At 37.7% G+C, this 23,874-nt stretch overlaps 1 protein-coding gene across 9 annotated transcripts in view; it reads right to left on the bottom strand.

Moving 5' to 3' along the window:
- The window catches only part of SIK3 (SIK family kinase 3), a 249,758-nt gene that overhangs the window by 74,772 nt on the left and 151,112 nt on the right, over positions 1 to 23,874 (bottom strand). For all 9 annotated transcript variants that reach the window (XM_082411046.1, XM_082411045.1, XM_082411039.1 and 6 more), the window contains exon 4: positions 554 to 715. In XM_082411046.1, coding sequence (XP_082267172.1) covers positions 554 to 715 — 162 coding nt within the window. The remainder of the gene's footprint in view (positions 1 to 553; positions 716 to 23,874) is intronic.

The following is a 23,874-nucleotide window of genomic DNA, read 5'->3' as shown; positions in this document are numbered from 1 at the left end:
CAATAGGTGGTGAGCTTGCATTGGTTAGGCAAATGCTGACAGTTTACTAAAATTGAAGTATGAGTAGAGTGAGGCAGTGAAAAGTGCTTTTGTAGGCACTGTCAGATGAGCAGATGAATGAAATTTGAGGATAAAAAGAGATGGACTGCCTTTAAACCACTGTAAGATCTATTCTTCTTAAATGATCATAAAACCACAGTCTTAAGAATAAGCATGCTCTATATCAGCAGTGACACAAATCAACCTTCTCAAGTGAAGGTGAGAAGGCACACAATTTTATCAGTTGTTTTTTTTTTACTACTTTATTCTATATTTTATTCCTTATTTAAAAATTACTTTTTCTTCTTTCTTCCCAACCTAGTTGCATCCCAAACTACATGAAAAAATAGCATCAATGTATTTTGAAAGCTTATTAATTTTCAAGCCACACACACACAAAAATCCTTTTCATAATACTTCTTTCTGAATAGATGAAACAGATAATCCCTTGCTTTAAGAACCTTGAAGGAAAAGCTGCTTCACTCCTATTTCACATCCTCAGCATACTTCTCACCTGCTATTTTGATATTCAGATTGGCATCCAGTAGCAAATTTTCAGCTTTTAGATCACGATGAACAATATTCCGACAGTGACAAAAATAGACAGCTGCGACAATCTGTTTGAACTTCCGACGGGCCTCCTTTTCTGCCATTCTGCCGTGGGCCACCAGGTGGTCTGCAGTGAAGAAGAACACCATCAGTTCTTGTTTTGGGACAGTGGTATAATTTCAAAAGGTAGACAGAAGGAGTGATGCAAGCAGGCCCAGCAAATGAATGAGTCAAAGAAGTAAAACAAACAAATGGAAAACAATACACTTACAGTCCTGATTTGTATCTATACAAATTCATTAGTAATGAGCACGCAAACTTCGTTCAGTATAAATCCCATTACACACACATATGGATAAGAATACACTCGCCCGACCATAAGGAAGGAAGAGCTGTGAGGGATGCACGTAATGGTTTTCTTCAAGGATCGTAACACTCAACACCTTCCTGTTCATAATCTCCGTTGCAAAAGATTACATATACACAGCAAACATGCACATGAAGATAAGTATCAGCAATATTTCCTGTGCTAAAGGGTGAGTCAAAAAGCAGAGTCACAATTATCAATCATTTTAGGAAAGAATAGACAGAAATTAGTCATTGCTGAGAGGGGAAAACCTGCTTTATATAGGATTCTGTTTAGGTTAATATCTCTTCTGCTTTCTCAAAGGTTTACAATTTGACATAAAAATGTACTTATTTGGTGACTGTTCTCTGGAAGGCATAGTAATATGCCTGCATCTTCACATTTGCATTTATTGTGCTTACCAAATATTTTTAAAACTATGTTATTAATTTTTACAGATAACATCAATAGAAAACCAATTGAAGTTTCTACCACTTTAAATGAAATAATTTCATTGGCTACGTCACTAACTAAGGTACAACAGAAGAATTTACATGGGATAAACTTTGTAATTCTATAAATCAGGCTATCCTCTATATTTACAAAGGAACTGATTGACATATAATCAATGTCATAAGTCCTATAACTTTTTTCTAATAGTGGAAGTAGGTTTATATTGAACCAATGACATACATATCCTTAACCCAGTTCTTCATCTAACAACGTATACAGATCATGACAGCTGATGGGATTAGAAATGTCAGTGACAGTTTGCTGTGCTTGAAATCTGTAATAGCTCATCAGCACTATCCTTAAATCAACTGATCTAGCTGGAAAAAAGACACATTTGCCATCATAAGCATCCTGAGATAGTGGGAAAGTGGAAAATTAGACAATATAAGTGTATTATTTTTTGTTTTTTAATAGTAGTTTCAGTAATACTACCCAATTGTTTTGGCACCATCTCCATCCCCCATGGGACCAGTCAGGTATATCTTTTCTTCATCACAAAGAAGAACTTTGAGATAAAACATATGCACCAGTAATGACTGACAAGATTAAGAGCTTAGGACAAGAAATGGAGGGGGGGGGGTGGTTTGAAGAAGGGGGCAAAATGACAATCCATCTACATATCAGATTTTCAAATAATTCAAACTACATTCTGACCACAACGGACATTAAACTTTGGAGACCAAATACTATAGTAATTTTAAGAACAATGTTATAAGTAGTTTATTTGAATTATTAAGAAAGACCCCTCAAAGGAGTTGTTATAATTGTTAGAGTTATCAATGACCCACACATAAGATCTTTGAAGCATTTCCCTCAAAAACAATCATTATTATGGCCAAGATCACCAATTTGGTAGAAAGAAAGAGAAAATAAGAAGTCTTTAAGCTTAGATGTTAGAAGGACTAGGATACAGCTTTCTACAGGAGTTTAGAGGTGGTGATAAATGAGCTCACACTCTGGTATGTTTAGGCTTCTGGTGAGATCTGTCAAAAGAACTTCAAACAACACAAGGTCCCCAACTAGGGACAGGGAGTGAATACAAGCTGTTGAAGAACTGGACGTCCATCAGATGTGGACACCATGCTCCACTTGAAGAGGCCATTCTCTCTAACAGTACCTGCTCCTTTGACCCACTATTTCTCTTAACCCAAGGCCTAATTATTCTAATAATGTGCTTTAGCTGCGAAACCTTGTCTAATTAAAGAGCTTTGAAGAGACAGCTATTCTTGAGAAACACAAAAATAAACCCTTATGAAGGTTTACCATCAGAAGCTCATTTGGCCAAGCCACCCATTAATTAAAATGCCCAGGAGACATTCATCTGGCAGTAAATACTAATTACCAGAACACATCAAAGAGCTTCTTAAATACAACAGAATGATTAATTTAGCAATTTCCAAAATAAGTGATTTTCTTTTATTAAAAAAACCTCTTTGTATTTTCTAAGTACTTTGTTTTCCTAAAATGATTGGAAAGTTCTCAAAAATGTTACATAGGCCAGGAGCTGGTGGAACGCAGCCTAGTTCTGTTTTATCTCTACAATGACACATTGGTTGTCCTTGGATGAATCATTTATACTGCCAATATTGCCACCTCTTGATCTGCTAAACAGAAATAAATTCTGTTACATGCTATGGCCAAAGAAAGAATAGCATATTTGGGAATAAACTTGTACTTTGACTAACAGTTATCATATATGACATAATTTTAAACTTTCAAAGACATTTAAAAAGCTATTTTTTAAAAAGGTCCACTCATTACTACACAAATACTATTTCAGCATTTGGTTAATAGATCATAAGGATCTTTGTTCAGGATTCTGTAGTGTTTGAAAGTGATTATTATCATACACCAATTATACTGTTACACGGTTCTGGTTACAAGGTATTTGTGATAGCACACTGGGTAAAATGGCTGAACTATATAGTACTTTCCCTAAAGATACCTACAGTATCCCTATAGCTATGAATATAAAGAAGATACACAATTTACTTTTTTAAAAAATGTGTTGTCTGCAAACGTCAGATGTTTCTTACTAGCCATTGTGTTTGATGTTTAAGTTCTCTCTTCTTTGGGAACGTTGTGCTCTTCCTCATATACAGGACCTTCATACTGGCTCAATGTCATTCGGACTTTAGCCTCTGCTTTTATTTTTGCCCATCTTATTACCACCACCACCACCCCCCGCCTCCAGCCCCTGTTAGTTTGCTTTCAGTGTAAACCTACAGGGTCTAGTGGGTGTGCCAGGAAACCAGCAGCCTGCAGTGGTTTTTGGTCCCTGCTGAAATTGCCTTTCAGCTGCCTGCTGACAAATGGCTGCTTTATGTTCATGTGTGCTCCATAGGCAGGCAGCAAAAATTCTTCAAGTTCAAATATGACACTTAACTTTCAGCGAAGAAACCCAGAGCAGTAGTAGCCCAGCCTCAACTTAACACAAAGTCACAGCATTTGAATACACACTGGGGTAATTTCAGAAGGCAAATGAAACAAATAGCTCCTGAGCCACTCAACATTCAAAGTAAAATACATTCTGCAACTTGTCAGGATAAACCCACTTGCAAGGAAATCTAAAGAGTTGTTCTGCTTCTTCTGGACAGTTTAGTGAGCTAGTTCTCCGAAATACTGGGCGAGATACCACCCATACCTCCAGTCCCAAACACCCCATCCTGCAACCATGACCCCAGCCCCCCACCCACACCCCTGAGTCTAGACAATCTTCAATCCATCACAGTAAGTCCCTTTTCACCATCAATTAACTACTACTCTATTTAGTTGCCATTATACCTCTGCGGCAAATTTAAAGTTTTTCTCTATCACAGCTTCAACCGTTTCAACCCAGACAAGGATGAGGTGACTCTAAATTAAAAGGAGAAAACGGTTCTCCTGTTTTCAAGCTCTTATCAAAAGTAAGGAGCCTGTGAAATAAAAACAAAACAAAACAACAACAAAAAGAAAAAAGTAAGGAGTCTAAGTTCTCTTTCTCACTTTCCAATCACCATAAATAACTTGGCACTGGATTTCTGTAATCTTTTTTTATCTGTTCTTCCTTACAAAATCAAAAGTAGTTAGTGACACTAAGGGATTTATATACCTCATGAGGAGTATATTATTAGAAGCGGAGGGAATGAATTCTGAAGTTTCAAAAGTATTAGAGCACCAACATTTACAAAGTTTGCTTCAGAATTCACTGTTTGTAATTTTGTCCCAATCTGACTCAGGAAGAAATATCTTGTGGTACAAGTTAGATTCTAACCTTTCAAAGAGCAAAAATACACATAAGGCAGTCTTAACGTCCCTAGACCAGCCTTGCTGGAGTGTCAGAGGCATGCCACTAATGGGGTAGCGGTGGGAAGCCAACATTTCTTAAAATAAGTCACTTTTCCACTATAAACAGACAGTGTCTCCATTTGTCTGCTAGGTCTACAACTTCTAAGATCCAAAACACTAGCTGAAAATGAACATACCCTGATAGCAGGTCAAGCAACAGGGCAGAAACTTTTCATTTTTCATGATGAAGAAATAACCCAGTCTAGAATGGGGAAAAGGCAGCTCATGTGCTAAGCTTAGGTGGCTACCTGGAAAGATTTCTGCCAATTCCAAGCTAACCACAGCTAGCAGTTCTTCGCTTTGCCACTCAGTTCTATCATTTCTTCTTTCTACACTCATGGAAACGACTTTCTGTTTATCAAACAAATGCTTCTTTCCAAAAGAGTCAGGGCGAGGCCAAGATAACTCAGCTTCCTGGGAGAAGGTTAACAAGAGTGCACTCAAATGTCACACTGTCCCTAACCCTCGGAGGCCCCAAGCTGCCAAGGACTAGAGGAATAGGGCTTGTTATTTGGTTTTCCTTGCCAAGATTCCAACTACCTCATACCAGGCTTCTTTACTTGTTGCTGCTGCTGGTTTCCATCTCTTTTCTTCATCCTTCCAGTGGTCCAGGCCAAAAACCTTGCTGTCGTCTTTCATTCTCTTTCTCCCACACCCCACATCCAATCCATCAGCAGATTTTATAAACTCTGCTGTCAAAATACATCCAGAATTCAACTATTCCTCACCCTTATCCCCACCCCACTCTAGTGCCACCAACCTAGTCCAATAGCCATTATCTCCCTCCTGGTTTACTGCAGTAATCTTAGAATAAACTCCTAACCAGTATCCCTGATTCTGCCCTTGGCTCACTGCGATCTACTCTCAAAATGACAGCCAAAATAAGAAGTCTTTTTTTTTTTTTTTTAACTTTTTTCTTTTGAAATAATTACAGATTCACAGGAAGCTGCAGAGATAGTACAGAGAGATCCCATGTACCCTTCACCCAGTTTCCCCCAATAGTTAAATCTTACATAATTATAGAACAATATCAAAACCCAGAACTTGACATGGGTAGAATTATGTGTATACTCCTATGTCATTTTATCATATGTATAGATTTGTGGAACTACCACTGCAACCAAGATACAGAATTATTTGGAGTTACTCATTACTGAGTATTCTTGCAGGCATAAAAACAAAATGTCCACTATTACTTTTTTCTACTATCCCAAATATTAAACTTTTTCCTACAGGGTTCTGAGAAAACATAATTTCTTTCTGATTCACTTACAGTCACAAGATATGTTTTAGTTCTAAAAGTTTTAAGCTAGAACTATTTCTATTTTTTTCCTATGCCTTCTTACTCATACAAAAGAGCTTTGCATGTGACGGATGCTTAATAATTACAGATTAACTCAGGGAATATCCATCAGAGGAAAGACTATACACGTATTTTTTTACTCTTCATCTTGCCACTAACAAAGTTTGTAAACTAAGCATGGTTTATGTCAAGGCTTTATAAAAAAAACATGCTATTCTTTTGATACAAAGTCTGTTTACATTAATGTATAAAGGAGGATTTGTTTTCTTATAGTTTCTTAAAAAAATACTTCTAGACTAAGTATAAGCCCAGGTAGCCTATGAAATAGGATCCCGTATATTCTTAAAGGCCTTTCAAGAATGTTATTCAGACTTCTCAGATATAGTGCAAATGTTTCTCGTGCTACACCAATATACTAGCAAAGGTGGGTTAGCTAATTTTGTAATACAGAGATTCTTCCCTGATTCCTAGTATAATCTGCAGGTTCCAAATCCAGCTCATTCTTTCTCTGAAGCTTTCCCTAACCTACTCATCTACTCTAGAAGAACTGGTCCATAATTTTTATCTAATGGCATTTAGCCTATACACCTCTGTAACATCAGTGAACAACTGTATTACAGTTGTTTCTTAACATGTGTGTCTCCCTCTCTAGACCAGGGATTCTTCGTCCGTGGATGGGTTTCCATCCACGAATCCTGTAACGTAAAGCAAAATATGGATAGTGTGCTTCCATTTGTGCAGTAAGGAAGAGGAAATACAAATATGTATGTGGGTGTATGTGTGTATATTTTATTTATATTTTCTAAAGGAAGTAATATTAAGTGAGAAACTTCTTAAAATGGTTACTTATAAGGGAATGGAAAAGGGGTGGAAGCTAGAATTTCCTGAACGTACCCTTTTTTTATAGTTTTAGTCCTGAAAACATGTAATGTCTTAAATAACTTACACAATTCAGAATTGAGTCAAAGAGAAGAAAAATTTCTAAAAATTGAAAGCAAATTGGAAAAAAAAAGAACGTAACTCTGAGTTAAGTTGTAACATAACCAGAAAATAATTTTTTTAAGTGACAATTGAACGCAGTATTTTGCCTATGCATCTTTAATGGGCTATATCCTGAGGACAAAAAGAACCAGTAGTCTCTTTAATATTTGTAATAAAATTGTATTACTTTGAGTCAGTCTTGCCCTCACTCTCATATTAAATATGTAATTATGTTAAAGTCATTTGAAACCACAAATTTTCAGCATAAGAGAAATGAGACATAAATACATAATATTCAGGAAGTAGAAACACTGAAATCTTAAATTTCAATTGGAATGTTAGTACAAACTTGTATTTTACTTTTCTCTCTAAAAAAACCACACATTTGCTACCTCTGTGCCCTAAACAGGCCTCTAAGCAATGACAACCCAGTAGTAATATAAGCATCCCTAGGGGACAGGCTGAAGGAACCAGAGCTCCCAGGAGAAATGTTTGATTCCAGGTCTGGGACAGGAAGTGTTCAAGATAAGCCTGGAACATCTTACCTAAAAGCAAGGAAGCTATTAAAGACTATTGGGATCAGGGACTTCCCTGGTGGCATGGTGGTTAAGAATCCGCCTACCAATGCAGGGGACACAGGTTCGAGCCCTGGTCCAGGAAGATCCCACGTGCCTCAGCGCAACTAAGCCCATGCGCCACAACTACTGAGCCTGCGGTCTAGAGCCTGCGAGCCACAACTACTGAGCCCGCACGCCTAGAGCCCGTGCTCCACAACTAGAGAAGCCACCGCAATGAGAAGGCTGCGCACCGCAACGAAGAGTAGCCCCCGATCGCCGCAACTAGAGAAAGCCCACGTGCAGCAACAAAGACCCAAGGCAGCCAAAAATAAATTAATTAATTTTTAAAAAAAGAAAGAAAGCAAGCTATGTGCAAACACATAACTTTAAAAAAAAAGACTATTGGGATCATGTCAAAAGAACACAGGAGTCAACTTAAAGAGGCTTCTGCGAGCTAAGTGGAGTAATTTGAGCATCAAAAGAGTAATAACTCAATGGACTGAAACACTTCAAACATGTTAAAATCTGTAAGTTCATAATGATATTACAAAATAAACAAAATCAACTTCATTGGTCACCACTGGTGATTGCTAGGGTACCAGTTCATTATTCTGATATTTAATACATAATGAAAAAGAATCAAGCATTTATTTTGCCTTTATTGTAGTTTCTAAATTGTTTATAGGCAAAGTTCTTTACAGAAGAATTAGAGCTAATAAATGCAGAAAGAATGAGAGAATTAAAAAATCACCATTTTGCAACTTCTAATGAAGGAATGTATTTATTAGGCAACTAAATAATAAGAGTGGCTAAAACATTTGATCAAAAGTGGATGAGAAACTTTATAAAAACTTTATGAAGCTTTATACATCACTAAAAGTGGTGAAATCGGACATTATACAAATCCTGAAATGATGCAACAGTTGGACTATGATGTATTCCTCTCCCGACCCCACCAAGGTGACCCTTATTTAACCAAACCACTTTACAAGAAATAGTGAGCCAGAGACAACATGCTGAATGATGCAATAAGGATCCAAATCCAGAATGTGGGAAATTTTACAAGATGATCCAGTTTCTTCAACAAATAAATGTCATAGAAAAAAAAAAAAAAAAACGTGTGTGATGGCAGGAGAGAGAAGGGGTTGTTATAAAGCATAAAAAATTTAAGATACTTATCAACTCTGGATGTCTGGACTTCGTTGCATCATGATATGAATAAACTATAAATAGATGTTTTGAGACAATTGGAGAAAGCTATGAAACATGGCCTGCCTGTTAGTTAATTTTGTTGGGTTTAAGAATGGTATTATAGACTTTAGTTGATTATGAAGGATCAGCTGATACTGGATTTACTCTCCCACTTTAACCAACTATAAAATTTGGACTGTTTGCAGACATTGGGCAATAACCAACAAAAGGCTATGATTCTTCAGAGAAAGAAAGCACAAGCGTTGCGCCCCATATTCACCCCAAACCACAACCTATGAAAACAGATCAGAGTTAGGGGCTGGTAAGGCAGTTAGAATTTGGGTGGCAGGAAAACAGAGAAGGAGAGAGAAGCAGAGGAGGAACATCAAAAGTCACAAAAGAAATTCTGATGAGGTCTTGGCCAACTCTCAAACTGCATATGAGCAAAAGCAAGACTATAAAAGGCCTAGCATTAAAAAGCCGCCGGGAGGATGAAAGCTAAAGAGAAAATTTTAGAGATTATACAGTGCACATGGGATGCTGGCGTTCAGATACAGCTTACAAGGCAAGACCTTGGTGAATATTCTACATACTCAGTGGAGAGCCCAGAGGACAACACCCTGGGAGTAAGGGCTGTGCCATGGGAGTAAGGGCAAAACTAAAACAGAACCAACATAACAATGCCTAAAACTAATCAGCCTCAGCATGATCAAGTTGATCCATCATAATTCAACCTCCTGCCAGAACAAACTCAACACTGTAGAAGATAACATAATCCAGAGTTTTTATAACGTGTCACTCTTTTTTTTTTTTTTTTTAAAGATTTATTTATTGATTGATTGATTGCTATGCTGGGTCTTCGTTTCTGTGCTAGGGCCTTCTCTAGTTGCGGCAAGCGGGGGCCACTCTTCATCGCTGTGCGCAGGCCTCTCACTATCGTGGCCTCTCTCGTTGCGGAGCACAGGCTCCAGACGCGCAGGCTCAGTAGTTGTGGCTCACGGGCCTAGTTGCTCCACGGCATGTGGGATCTTCCCAGACCAGGGCTCGAACCTGTGTCCCCTGCATTGGCAGGCAGATTCTCAACCACTGTGCCACCAGGGAAGCCCTATAACGTGTCACTCTTAATACCCAGTATACAATAAAAAAATTACTAGACATGGGAAGAAGTAGGAAAAATGACCAATAATCAAGAGTTTAACGTCAACAGAAGCAGAACCAAAGATGACTTGGATATTGGAGTTAGCAGGCAAGGACTTCAAAAATGACTGTGATTAATACGTTAAAGAAAACACAGGGAAAGATGTACCAAAAGGATAAGATGGAACATGTCAAAGGAGAATCAGTCTCTAAAATATATATAACTTATAGGGACTCCCCTGGTGGCGCAGTGGTTAAGAATCCGCCTGCCAATGCAGGGAACACAGGTTCGAGCCCTGGTCCGGGAAGATCTCACATGCCACAGAGCAACTAAGCCCGTGCACCACAACTACTGAGCCTACGCTCTAGAGCCCGAGAGCCACAACTACTGAGCCCACGTGCCACAACTACTGAAGCCCATGTGGCTAGAGCCCGTGCTCCACAACAAGAGAAGCCACCGCAATGAGAAGCCTGCGCACCACGACGAAGAGTAGCCCCCACTTGCCGCAACTAGAGAAAGCCCGTGCGCAGCAACGAAGACCCAACACAGCCAAAAATAAATAAATAAAATAAATAAATTTTAAACAAATAAAAAAATAAAAAATATATAATTTATAAACATATTCTAAAATGGCAAAACACCCGAAATTGAGAACTTATTGGATAGATTCAACAGCTGGCACAGCAAAAGACAGGATTAGTGACCTTGAAATAAATATTATTGTTAAGTTTTTAAAAATCCTTATATGCAAGAGGAAATATTAAGTATTTATATGTGAAATGATATGATTTCTTGATTTGCTTTAAAATACTTTTAACCAAAAAAAAGTTGGGGGAAAGGATGAAACAAAAGCAGCAAAATATTGATAACTATCAAAACTAGGAGATGAGTACATCAGAGTTTATTACACTATTTTCTTTCCTCTTACATATATTTGAAAATGCCTATAAAAAGAAGTTTTTAAAAATGGAATCTATCATTTGCACACCTATTTTCATAACAGCATTATGTGCAATAGCCAAAAGGTAGAAACAACCCATGTATCTATCCATTCACAGATGGATTAAAAAATGTAGTATGTACATACAGTGGAATATTACTCAGCTTTAAAAAAGAAGGAAATTCTGACACGTGCAACAACATGGATGAACCTTGAGGACTTTATGCTAAGTAAAATAAGCCAGTCGCAACAGGACAAATACTGTATGATTTCACTTATATGAGGTACCTAGAGTAGTCAAACTCAGAGACAGAACATAGAATGGTAGTTGCCAAAGGATGGGAGAAAGGTAAATGGGGAGTTGTTATTTAGTGGGTACAGAGTTTCAGTTTTGCAAGATGAAAAGAGTTCTGTAGATGGATGGTGGTGATAATGCAAATATAATTAACACCACTAAACTATATACTTAAAAACGGTTACAACAGTAAATTTTATGTTATGTGTATTTTACCACAGTTTTTTTTAAAAAAACAAAGTCTCTCTCTCTCTCTCTCCCCCTCTCCCCCTCCCTACCCCACATGCACACACACACAGACACCAGCCCAGAAAATATCTTCAGGATATCAAAGTTTGAAGGCACACTGAAATAAAATGCACTAATTCCAAAAAATGAGCCAAAAATCTCTTTATATAAGTCAAATATTTTAAAATATTATGACTAAAATATCTTTATTTTTCTAGAAGTTTTGCTTTGTCAGAAAAGACTTCATTTTCCAAAGACTTCATTTTCATTAAAAAAAAAAAAAAAAACCAGTTCAGAAAGCCCTCAGAAAAAATATTAATATAGGAGCCAGGTAAAAATATTCCTTTTGCTCCTTCTCTGGGGCATTTATTTTTACGTCATGATAGAACTGACAGGGTGGTCAGACGACAACCATGAGTAGATATCTGGCAGTAAAGTGAGGTCATCAAACTGTAAGTTTCTAAGCACTAAGCACAGGTGGCTTCCTCATATACCTTGGGCAGGTTACAAACATAAATGCTAAAGTCATGTCTGATACTGAGAAAATAAAACCAAAAAATGAAGAATAATGAACAGGAAATTAATTAGGGAAGGAGACGGAAGTAAATTGTTTTAATTTAGGATGACTGAATGAAATTCAGTGATACAGTTATTTGCTTCTGTCAGTAAAGCCTTAGAAAACAGCTAGTTTTTGTAGCCAAAGGGAGTAAATAATTTAGTGAGAAAACAGTATTTTAGTTATAAAAATATATAGAATGTCATGAGGATTAAATAAGAAAAGCACGTTAAAACAACAACAAAACCACCACCCAAAACACAGTAGTGTGTTCAAATAAACAAATGTGATAGTGTTCTCAAACATTTAGGAGGTTGAAAGATAACATATGTAACACTTAACACAATATCTGGTACAGGATGGTTATACAATTTAGTCTTTCCCATTCTCTGCTCTGTGAGTCTGAGGGTCCCATAGCATAAATAAATGGCTTTGCGAGAAGTTCTGGGTTCCATACATGTTGACACCTTTAGGAAATGTCATTTTTAAGGCACTGAGAATATCCATAATAAATCATACACACTTCAACACAGTACTGTTAAGTTAATAATTTATTTTAAATGCTCATGAGTTCTGCCTGGTATTCAGGAAACTTTTCTTGATAAAGTGCTGGATTTATGACTTCATAGTCTCAAACAGGAAGTTTGGGGATATATATCTAAAGAAATCATACTGTGGAAGTTTTAAATTATGAGTTTAGTGGTTTACAGAACTAACCAGTTTCTCAATTCTGTTTATAAAATTAAACAGACCCACACTGTCATGGCTGCCCCTTTATAATACAGTGTCAAATAATCATTTCAATAAATCAATTGAATGAGTAATAAATGCTCATTCAATAATCATTTATTGAAGCCTATTACATTGCTTAGAATTCATAATCTTTAATGTCTTTCTCTGCAGTTATCCAGAAAACAAAAAGGTGTTTTCCTCCCATGTCAAAAACTCATTTAACTAAAATATGTTATGGAATAACATGAAAATTCCATGCTTGACTTGGTTATACTTCACTGTGATACAATGAAATAAATATACTGAGTGCCTACTATATGTTAGACACTGCATTAGTGAAGACACAGATAAGTAAGATTCAAATGTCACAATCTACAGTCTAGTGACATTCTTTCATTCAGTTAGTCTTTCATTCAACTGATCAATACATATTTAATGAGCATGTATTCTCTGCAGGCACTTTTCTAAGTACTAGAGATTTATTAGCAACGCTCAAAAGTTACAAAGTCCTTACTCTTATGAGGCTTATATTTTAGTGAGATGAGACAATAAGCAAGCAAACAAACAAATAAATAAATGCCAGTTGGTGATAAGGACCAAGAAGAAAAATAAAGCAAGGAAGGAAATACAGAGTAGTGGGTCAATAGGAAGAATGAGATTTCAGACAGCATGGCAGGCAAAGACCTCTCTAATAAGGTAACATCTGATAAGAAACCTGAAGGAAATGGAAGAGAGAGCCATGTGGATATCTGGGGAAAGAGTATTTCAGGAAGAAGAAATGGAAAATGTCAAGGCCTTAAAGTGGGAACATATCCAGAGTTTAATGAACAAGAAAGAGATGCCAATATGAAACGGGGGGAGAGTACTAGGTGCTAAGGTCAGAGAGGTAGCTGGAAACCAGATAACATAGAGGTTTATAGACTATGCATTTATTCCAAACAGATGAGAAAGCCAATAGAAGTAGAAAGCGGAGTGGGAAGATTCCACTTTCATTTTAAAAGAATCACTCTCCCTGCAATAGAGGAATCAGGGCAAACTCAGGGAGCCTGGTTAAAGGCTATTGCCGTAACCCTAGCAAGAGATACCTATGACTTCGGTCAGATTGGTATTGGTGGAGGTGGTGGTAAATGACCAGGGTCAGCATATATTCTGATGGTAGAGTCACCCAGGTTTACTGATGGATCTGGCCCGAGGTATGAAAGCAAAAGAGAAATTAAGTATGACTCTACAGAAGTTTCTGGTGTGAGCAACTGGATGCACAGAGTTGCCACTATCGAGACAGGAGAGACTGGTGAAAAGAAAAAGTTGGTGAATGCAAATCAAGAGTTCAGTCTACATATGTTAAGACTGTGACATCCATTAGCCATCCAAGGGGAGATGTCAAGTAAACAGCTGGGTATATAAACCTAGAGTTCGGAGGACAGGTCAGACTGGAGAGTTAAAATTTGGAAGCCATGGGACTTCCCTGGTGGTGCAGTGGGTGAGAATCCGTACTCCCAATGCAGGGGGCCTGGGTTTGATCCCTGGTTGGGGAACTAGATCCCGCATGCATGCTGCAATTAAGAGTTAGCATGTTGCAACTAAGAAGTCCGCATGATGCAACTAAAAAAAAAGATCCCACATGCCACAACTAAAGATCCCGTGTGCCACAATTAAGACCTGGCACAGACTAAACAAACAAACAAATAAATAAAATGTTTTTTAAAATAAATAAATAAAATTTGGAGGCCAGCAGTTTCATGGGCCATAAAAATCAATTAGGGAGTAGATGTACATAGAAGAAAAGAGGTCCAAGGACTGCACCAAGCAGCACTCCAAAGTTTAGATGTCAGGAAGATGAGGAGGATCTGGCAAAAGAACCACCAGAAGAAAAAGGGATCAGTCACGGGACTATTGTCTAAATTACTCAGTCTAGTGCCAGTAAATGACACAGAAATACAAAAGAAAAAAACTTAACTGCAAATAGTGCTATAGTAGAGGTATGCTCAAAGGAAGAAGGAAGGGCTTCCCTGGTGGCGCAGTGGTTGAGAATCCTCCTGCCAATGCAGGGGACACGGGTCCGAGCCCTGGTCTGGGAAGATCCCACATGCCGTGGAGCAACTAGGCCCGTGAGCCACAACTACTGAGCCTGCACATCTGGAGCCTGTGCTCCACAACAAGAGAGGCCGCAACAGTGAGAGGCCCGCACACCGCGATGAAGAGTGGTCCCTGCTCGCCGCAACTAGAGAAAGCCCTCGCACAGAAACGAAGACCCAACACAGCCAAAAATAAATAAATAAATTTAAAAAAAAAACGGAAGAAGGAAAAAGGCAATAACTCTCGAGCACAATCAGGGCAGAGTTCACAGAAAGCATAACATTTGAGAAGGGTCATGAACGTTGAGTAGCAATTAATAAAGCAAAGAAGGATAGCTGGGCTTTTGTATCTTGTGTTCTGACACATCCTACGGATAATCAGCCTTGCAACCAATTCCTCTGAGGACAATCCCTTTATAGACCTTGTGAAGAAAAAAAGGACAGTATTCTACAAGAGATTAGGAAGTAATGTAAACTCGTCTGAGTCCCCACTAGCTTCAGACTACCATGGGACATGCTAGGGTACCTGGTAAACCCCTTTCTGCCTCTCTTGCCTTCACATTTATCAAAGACAGTGAAACCCATTTCACAGTTCACTGCTCCACCCAGAGTCTGCCAGTCACTTAGGCAATATCCATAGCCTTGAGGATAATCTATTTGACAATTTAACTTCATGATTACTTGAACCTTCTTTATCTCCAGTGACCTATAACTCCACCAAAGTTCAGCAACTTTCCTATGGCCACATCTTGAACTTGTCTCTGCTTGACACTTTTCTACCTTTGAAATTCTAAACTTCGATAGTATACTCCCCTCTCTCTTAATATAAACTTCTATATCAGCAATGTTGAATAGAAATAAAATGTGAGCCATTTATATAATTTAAGGTTTTCTAGTAGTCACATTAAAAAAAATGACTCATTTTGAAATTAATTTTAAGAATTTATTTTAACTCAATACATCAAAAATATAATCACATTAAGAATATAATCACTGCAACATGTAAACAGCATAAATATTAGCAATGAGACATTACCTTCTTTTTTTCATACTAAGTCTTCAAACTCCAGTGTGTATTTTACATTTACAGCATATCACATTTCAGACACTAAATTGTCTATAGTCAAGGTGAAATGTAATTTTACCAAAATAAGAGTTGGGTTTTATGGAAAAATGTTTTACACTGTGTGTAGTAAAGAACTGGCCTTGCTCGAAGTGAAGGTCTGGCCTTACTCCTTGGCTTTCAGGAGGTCATCTCTGGGCCTTTGGAATGTTATGCCTGATGGGAGTGTCTTTGTCTGGTCATACCAGATAGTCTAACAATATGATTTAGCATGGGACTGGCCATACCCACATAGTCTTAGGATGGAGGCTGGCCACACTAGAAGACCAACAATGTGACTTAGGGTGGGAGCTTTGGGTCATGTAGTATCAGTTGGCCTGGAGACAGAAATCAACCATGTGGGCATTCAATCAATCAATCATTCATGCCTATATAAAATAAAAACTCTGAAAACAGAGGCTCAGGTGAGCTTCCCTATGGGCAATACTCTGTGCATACTGTCACACATCAACACCAGGAGAGTAAGACATTCCATGGGGAGTGGAAAACAAAAGCTCCATGTCTGGTACTTCTCATGAACTCTGCGCTTCTTCCCTTAGGTGATTTTAATCTGTATCCTTTCCTTGTAATAAACTGTAACTGTGAGTATAATAGTTTTCAGTGAATTCTGTGAGTACTTTTAGCAAATTATCAAAGGTGAGGGTGGTATTGGGAAATTCCTGAACTTGCAGTTGGTGCCAGGAATGAGGGTGCTGTTGGGAGCTGTGTTCAACTTTGTAGTTGGCTAACTCTCTCAGTTGTCCTAAAACTGCTTCAGTTTTTAAATGTAAATGTAAATTCAATTCAAAATTCAGTTCCTCAGTTGCGCTATCTACAGTTCAAATGCACACAGTGGCTACAACATTGGGTGCACTTTCAGACTTTTATCTCTTTGATCCTCTTATGCCCAACACACTTGCTTTTCAACTTCATCTAGATCTCTAGCTTTTAAAATTCCTCCTATTTAAGATCATTCATCCTGGTCTCATTTGCCCTATATCCCTTTCAGCCTAAGCCCAATGACCCACACATTAATTACTTTATTGTTAGTGGCCTGAATTTCTTTGCCAACTGTCTCTCATCTTCTACTGCACATGACTTTATGTCATGTTAATTATATCTCAGTTTTTTTAAGTTTTTTAAAAAATAAAAATGTTTAGAATATTGCCTGGTACATAATGCTGCTATGGACAAGTTGTACAATCTTTACACTGACTAAGCACTTTACACTCACATAATCCTCACACCAACCCTTTGAGGTAAGTGCTGTCTTCATCATCATCCTTATTACTACTATTATTATTATTATCTTCCTTTTAAAAGAGGAGAACACTGAGGCAGTGAGATTAAAAAGTTTGCCCACAATTACAAAGGCAGTAAGTGGAGGAATTAGGATTTGAATCACAGCAGTCTGACTCTATCCATATTCTTAACCACTAACAATGTTGCTTTAACTATATCCACAATCCATTTCTCCATCCCCAGGGCCACTACTCATCAGACAATTCTCAGCCCTCATCTGTCTTACTGCAGTAACCTCCTAAGTGCTCTCCCAGACTCATTCCCCTCAAATGTATCTTTATATTGCCAACAAAATACCCTTTCTTAAACAAGTCGGACTGTGTTCTGGCCCTTGCTTAAAGCCCTCCCATTGCTCACGATCATCTCATAGTGGAAGAAACTTTTAGTGGCCACAGACTTATTTACTTAAATGAACTCTTATGTGGAAATCCAATAGGCATATTGGGTATAAAAGCAGAGATGCTCCTGTTGAATATGAGCGAAAAGTGGGGGTTGGTTGAATGCATTTGTGAGGAAAGCATGACTCTTCAGCCCTGCCTCACACATCTTCCTCCTCAGAGATGGCATCCTAGACATTTCCAAAGAACCCTTAGAACTTGTGGAATAATCTGAAAACCAGCCTATCACTTAACCCTCTAAGAAACTAGTTCTAGTCCTGTGAATACACAAAGTTGTTTCATGCTTTAGAGTCTTTACATATGTTATCCCTCTGGAAAGGTCATTTCTACTCAGCAAACTTCTCATACTTGAAAACTCTGTTCAACCTTTACTTCCTCCATCAAGACTTCTCTAACCTACTCCTTATTCCAAGAGCTGCAAATAGAGCTCCCCATCTTTATCACAGGCCTGTTGATGATGTCCTTTGTACAATACAGTACTCAAAACTGAAGATAATATTCCAGACATGGTGTGACTGCCACTAAAGTTAAGACTGCTACAACTCTTTCAGCAAATCCGAAACTGAGTTTGGAATTAGCAGCCAACTACTATCCAAAGCAGTTTTGTGTCTTAATTAGCCAATGACACTGGGATAAAGTTCCTAGCTAATAACATTTACACCTAGAGCAGAAACTTCCAAGAATCATTACTCATCACTTCAAATAACCTAGCAAAACTCTGGATCAAACCAACTGTCTCTGTTCTTCACTCCTATATCTCAGCTGCCAAGAACTGCTAACAAACAACCCATAAAACAAGCCACAACAAAGTTAAGATCAACAACTGCCAGCCCGTCCACACTGCCTATCAGTCCTTCGACTTGCCTCCTGTCATCTACCTCCTTCATTTCCTTTAGTTGCTATTCCATGATCTCACATCTCAGCATACAGATGGTTTTCTTACTTCTCAGAAATTAGTTATTAGGTACTCAGATTCTAAACCTTAATCCCCCAGACATCAGTCTCACACAAATACTTCAGCAAATTTACCAGCCTTCAACTCTATCTCTACCCACTTCTTCTCTTCTCACACAAAACGAATCCCTCACTGATGCACTAAAACGTATCCCCTTGTATCTCCTTGAGGAATGCTCCACTAAATTTCACTCTCTCCCTTCCACCTACATTTCCTCTGGTTCTACTCTTCTTTCCCCTCAACATAAACTATAGGTTTAAGTCAAATATATAAAAAAAGAAAATACACATGCAAACAATGCCCCAGAATTTACCAACTCTCTCATTCCTTCCCATTATAGCCAACTTCCTCAAGAGTTATTTATACCACTGGCCTTCAAAGTAGGGTGCTGATTTTTATCTCAGTAGTCGCTCTAGGGATTATAATATGCATCTTAATTTATCACAATCTACTTCAAATTAATGCTGACTTGATTCAGGTAAAATATAGCAACATTACTCCAATATAACTCCATTTCCTCAACCTTCCTTTAGATACTTTACATCAATCTCTGATAGAAATCCAGAAATAGAGTGTTATAGTTACTTTGTTAAGTCATTTTATGTCTTTTAAAGAAATTAAGAGAATAAAAGGGGGAAAAGTATATCTGTATACTCTTTTATTTCCTATACATTCATCTCTTCTGATTTTCTTCATTTCCTCCTATGGACATGAGTTACCGTTTCGTGTCACTTCCTCTCAGCCTGAGCATTTCCTTTAGAATGGCTTATATAGCAAGCAGGTCTGCCTATATAAGAAACTCTCTGTCTTTAGTTATTTGGGAATGACTTTATTTTGCCTTCCTTTTAAAGGATAGTTTTACTAGATACAAAATTTATGGTTCACAGCTTCTTTTTTTTTTTTTAATTTCAGCATTTTAAACATATCAATCCACTGCTTCCATTTTTTTCTGATGAGAACCCACCTATAAATCATATTGTTGTTACCCTGTATGTGGTGAGTCATTTTTCTCTCGCTGCTTCAAGATTCTCTTTTTCTTTTCGCAAATTGACAATGATGTGTGTAGATGCAGATCTCTTTGTAATTATCCTACTTGAGATTCAATGAGCTTCTTGATACCGTAAATCGATGTTTTATAATACATTTTAGAAGTCCTTGGCCATTATTTCTTCAAGTATTTTTTTCTGTCCCTTTCTCTCTCCTCTTTCCTTCTGGAATTCCTATTATAAATATGTTGGTATACTTGACCTTGTTCCATAGGTCTGTAAGGCTTTGATTATTTTTGTTCAATGGTCTTCTCTCTGTTCTTCAGATAGGATTATTTCTATTGATAGAAATAATCTTCAGGTTTACTGGTGTTTTTTGGGTTTTTTTCCTGCCACCTCAAATCTGCTCTTGAACTCATTTAGTGAATTTTTCATCTCAGTTATTGTGCTTTTCAACTCTGGAATTTCCATTTTGTTCTTTTTTATAGTTTTATTTCCTTATTGAGATTCCTTATTTGTTAAGTTATTGTTATCATATTTTCTGTTTGTTATTTAGACATGATTTCTTTTGTTTGAACAAATTTATAATAGTTGCCAGAAGTTTTTGCTAAAAACAACATCTAGACTCACTGAGAGAAAGTTTCTATTGACTACTTTTCCTCCTGATTTTCGATCACATGTTCCCGGGTTTTTGTTTTTCTTCCAGTTTTATCGAGATATAATTGACATACAGCACTGTATAAGTTTAAGGTGTACAGTATAATGATTTGACTTACATACATCATGAAATGATGACCACAATAATTTTAATGAACATCCATCATCTCCTATAGATATAAAAGAAATAGAAAAAATCTTTTTTCTTGTGATGAGAACTCTTAGGATTTACTCTCTGAACAGCTTTCATATACACCATACAGCTATATTCATTATATTTATCATGTTGTACATTACACCTCTGCTACTTACCTATACCTGGAAGTTTGTACTTTTTTACTGCCTTCAATCAATTCCCACTCCCCTCAAAGTGCTTTTTATAAAGCTGGGTATTATAGATAATATATTTAACTAATTGTGGATTATTATTTTTCTCCCCTGAGGACTGCTGTTGGTGCTGCTCTTCTTTGTTTTGTTTTGTTGTTAGTAACCCTCTTAGAAATAATTTGAGCATCTGTTGTCCTGTGGTATGTAGCCATTGATATCTCTGCTAATTTTTAAAAAAATTCTTCTTTTTATTTTTATTTTTTAGCATGGCTTTCTTGAGGTCATCCCTATGTCTACATCATTTAGTAGTCAAGCCAGCAGACCTTTCACCTTCTGTGGACAAATCTATTGGTGGATTCAGGAGTCCACTCAAAGTTCAGAAAGTTTCAAAGTCAGCCTCAGCTTTAAACTTTGCTGGGCTGTCTCAGAACTTCCTAATAGAGGCCAGTCCGCCAGTAAGCCAGAGATGAATGGAGAACTTATCTTACCCTGTTGTGGTTCTCTAATTAACAAGGTCTCCCTACTAGATTTCTGGCTTGTCGGCCATTCTGCTGCTCACCTCTAGCAAGACCACAACCTCTAGCAAGACCACAACCTCTAGCTAGCAAGGCTTTGAGCCTTCTACATTCATTTCCTACCAAAATTACTATTTTTACTGATGACAACACAACTGGGCATGGGTTTTTTTGTCTTTCATTCCAAATCAAGTCAGCTGCCTCTGGCAACAAAGATGCTAGTTTTAAGGCCAGCCCAGCCTTGGATTACATTATGTTTCCCCCTGGGGAAGAGGTGCAGGATGTAGGGGCTCAGGCAAGAAAGCCAAAGTCTCCCACTGTTCCTACTACAAGTTCAAAAGATTTTCATGAATTAAGCTTCTCCATTTGATGTTTGCTACTGGTTCATTTTCAGAGCCCTAAATGGGTGTTTCTAACAATTTTGTCTAGTTTTATATTTGTTCTTTGGAGAGAAGATACTCTTAACTCTGTTACCATCACTTTTTAAAAAAAATATTTATTTTATTATTTATTTGGTTGTGCCGGGCCTTAGCTGCAGCAGGCGGGCTCCATGGTTGCAGCTTGCTGGCTCCTTAGTTGCAGCCAACAGGTTCCTTAGTTGTGGCTCGCCGGCTCCTTAGTTGCGACAGGCAGGCTCCTTAGATGTGGCATGCAAACTCTTAGTTGCGGCATGTATGTGGGATCTAGTTCCCTGACCAGGGATGGAACCCAGGCCCCCTGCATTGGGAGCGTGGAGTCTTAACCACTGCACCACCAGGGAAGTCCCACCATCACTTTGATTTATCTTATTTTCAATTGCTACATCTGTACATATTTTAGAATTCATTTATTATATTATATAACATTTATGCACTCATACCTCACCCCATAACATTCTCATTTCTATTCTTATTACACTAGTGAAACAGCTCTCTTTAAGAATACTGAGAACATCTTTGTCTCAAAGCCAGAAGTTACGTTGCATTCCTTATCATATTTGACTTTTCTACAGCATTTAATACTGCTCCTTTTTGAAATTCCTATTTTCCTTGGTTTTTATAACACCACAGTCTTATTTCATCGACAGTGGCTTTTCATATTTTATGGCCTCATTTTCAACTTAAGTTCTGATGGTAAGAAGGGTTTCATCCTTAAACCTATTCTTTCATCCTTAAACATACTGATGACCAACTACCATCTATCTGCTGATGGAAACAATATCCCTAGGCTCTATCTTATCCCTGATTTCCAGATTTCTATATCCAATTACTTGATGGACAACTTTCACCTAACTGGTGCCTCAAACTAAATATGTCTAAAAACAACACACTTCATCTGATCTTTTTTTTTTTTAATTTATTTTATTTATTTATTTTTGGCTGTGTTGGGTCTTCGTTATGGTGCACGGGCTTCTCACTGCAGTGGCTTCTCTTGTTGCGGAGCACGGGCTCTAGGCGCGTGGGCTTCAGTAGTTGTGGCACACAAACTCAGTAGTTGTGGCTCGCGGGCTCTAGAGCACAGGCTCAGTAGTTGTGGTGCACGGGCTTAGTTGCTCTGCGGCATGTGGGATCTTCCCGGACTAGGGCCCGAACCTGTGTCCCCTGCATTGGCAGGTGGATTCTTAACCCCTGGGCCACCAGGGAAGTCCCATCTGATCTGTTTTTAACCCTGGTATTCTTTATCTCAATAAATGACACTACTACTGTCAAAAACAGGATGAGAAATCTAAAAATCATCTTACTACCCTCTTACGCATTTTCTCCTTTACCTAGCACTGTACTTCCCAATAGTTTAGTAACCTTTGATATGCTTAATTAATCTAAAATTTCAGGAATACTGCCTACTTCTTTTACATAAACAATGATAAATTAAAAAGCCTTGAGGAGAAAAGGTGAAGTTGTTATTATATAAGTAGAGGAAATGCTACTAATTTATACATACTAGCTCTGCAAACAAGCTATTGCCTATGCCTAAATCTCACAGTAATAATACCCATCTAGGAAAATCTGTCTCACCCTCTTTTTAAACGGGGACTTATAACAAGAGGGTAAAAAAGACTTCATGTTAAGATTGTTTTGCTGCTATGTCTATGACCTATTTTCAAAACAGAAATTTGGTTTATAGTTATAATCAAAGATCCTCCCAGAAACACTTTATTGAAGTCATTCTATATGGAAGAACAGATTCTTCAATCTGGTGAATGGGAAAGAACAGATACTCTGGAGTCAGGTAATCCTCAGCTCTGTTACTGATTAGTTATAGGACTTTGGCAAATTATTTAGTGTTCTTGAACTCCAGTTTCTTTGTCTGTAAGATGATGGCAAAAATATCTATGTTACAAGATTATTGTGAAGTTAAAATGAAAAAGATGAAGTCACTACCTTACTTCAATACGTCATCATTCTTAAGTATTACTGTACAGTCTCCTAACTAGTCTTGGAATGTTCCATCCCAATTCTTCCTTATATGGCAATGATTCAAGATAAAATTCAATTCTTTTACATGGTTGGTTCATTCATTCATTCACTTACTCTTTCAGTAGTTACTGATCATTTCCCTCAATAATATTTGAGTACAACAGTATGAACTGGAGAGCAAGAGGAGCCATGGAGCTAAATGGTGAGCAAAATAGACATGGCCCCTAAACTTGTGGAGTTTGGTGCCTGGTGGGAGAGAGAATCCACTACATAATTACAGAAAGAAATGTAAAACCAGAACTGATATCAGTACTGCCAAGAAAGGATACAGTACAATGAGAGGGTGTGATAGGGGATTTGGCCAAGTCAGAGAAGTCTTACAAAGCTCTTTACCATGGAGCCTTTCCTATCAAACCAGCCTTATTTGCGGCCATTTTCTCATACATAGCCTATATTAAAACCATAC

The sequence above is a fragment of the Balaenoptera physalus genome (genome assembly GCF_965194825.1).
Source record: "Balaenoptera physalus genome assembly, chromosome: 10".
In the NCBI taxonomy this organism is placed as follows: Eukaryota; Metazoa; Chordata; class Mammalia; order Artiodactyla; family Balaenopteridae; genus Balaenoptera; species Balaenoptera physalus.
This window is presented reverse-complemented; position numbering and strand designations above follow the sequence as displayed.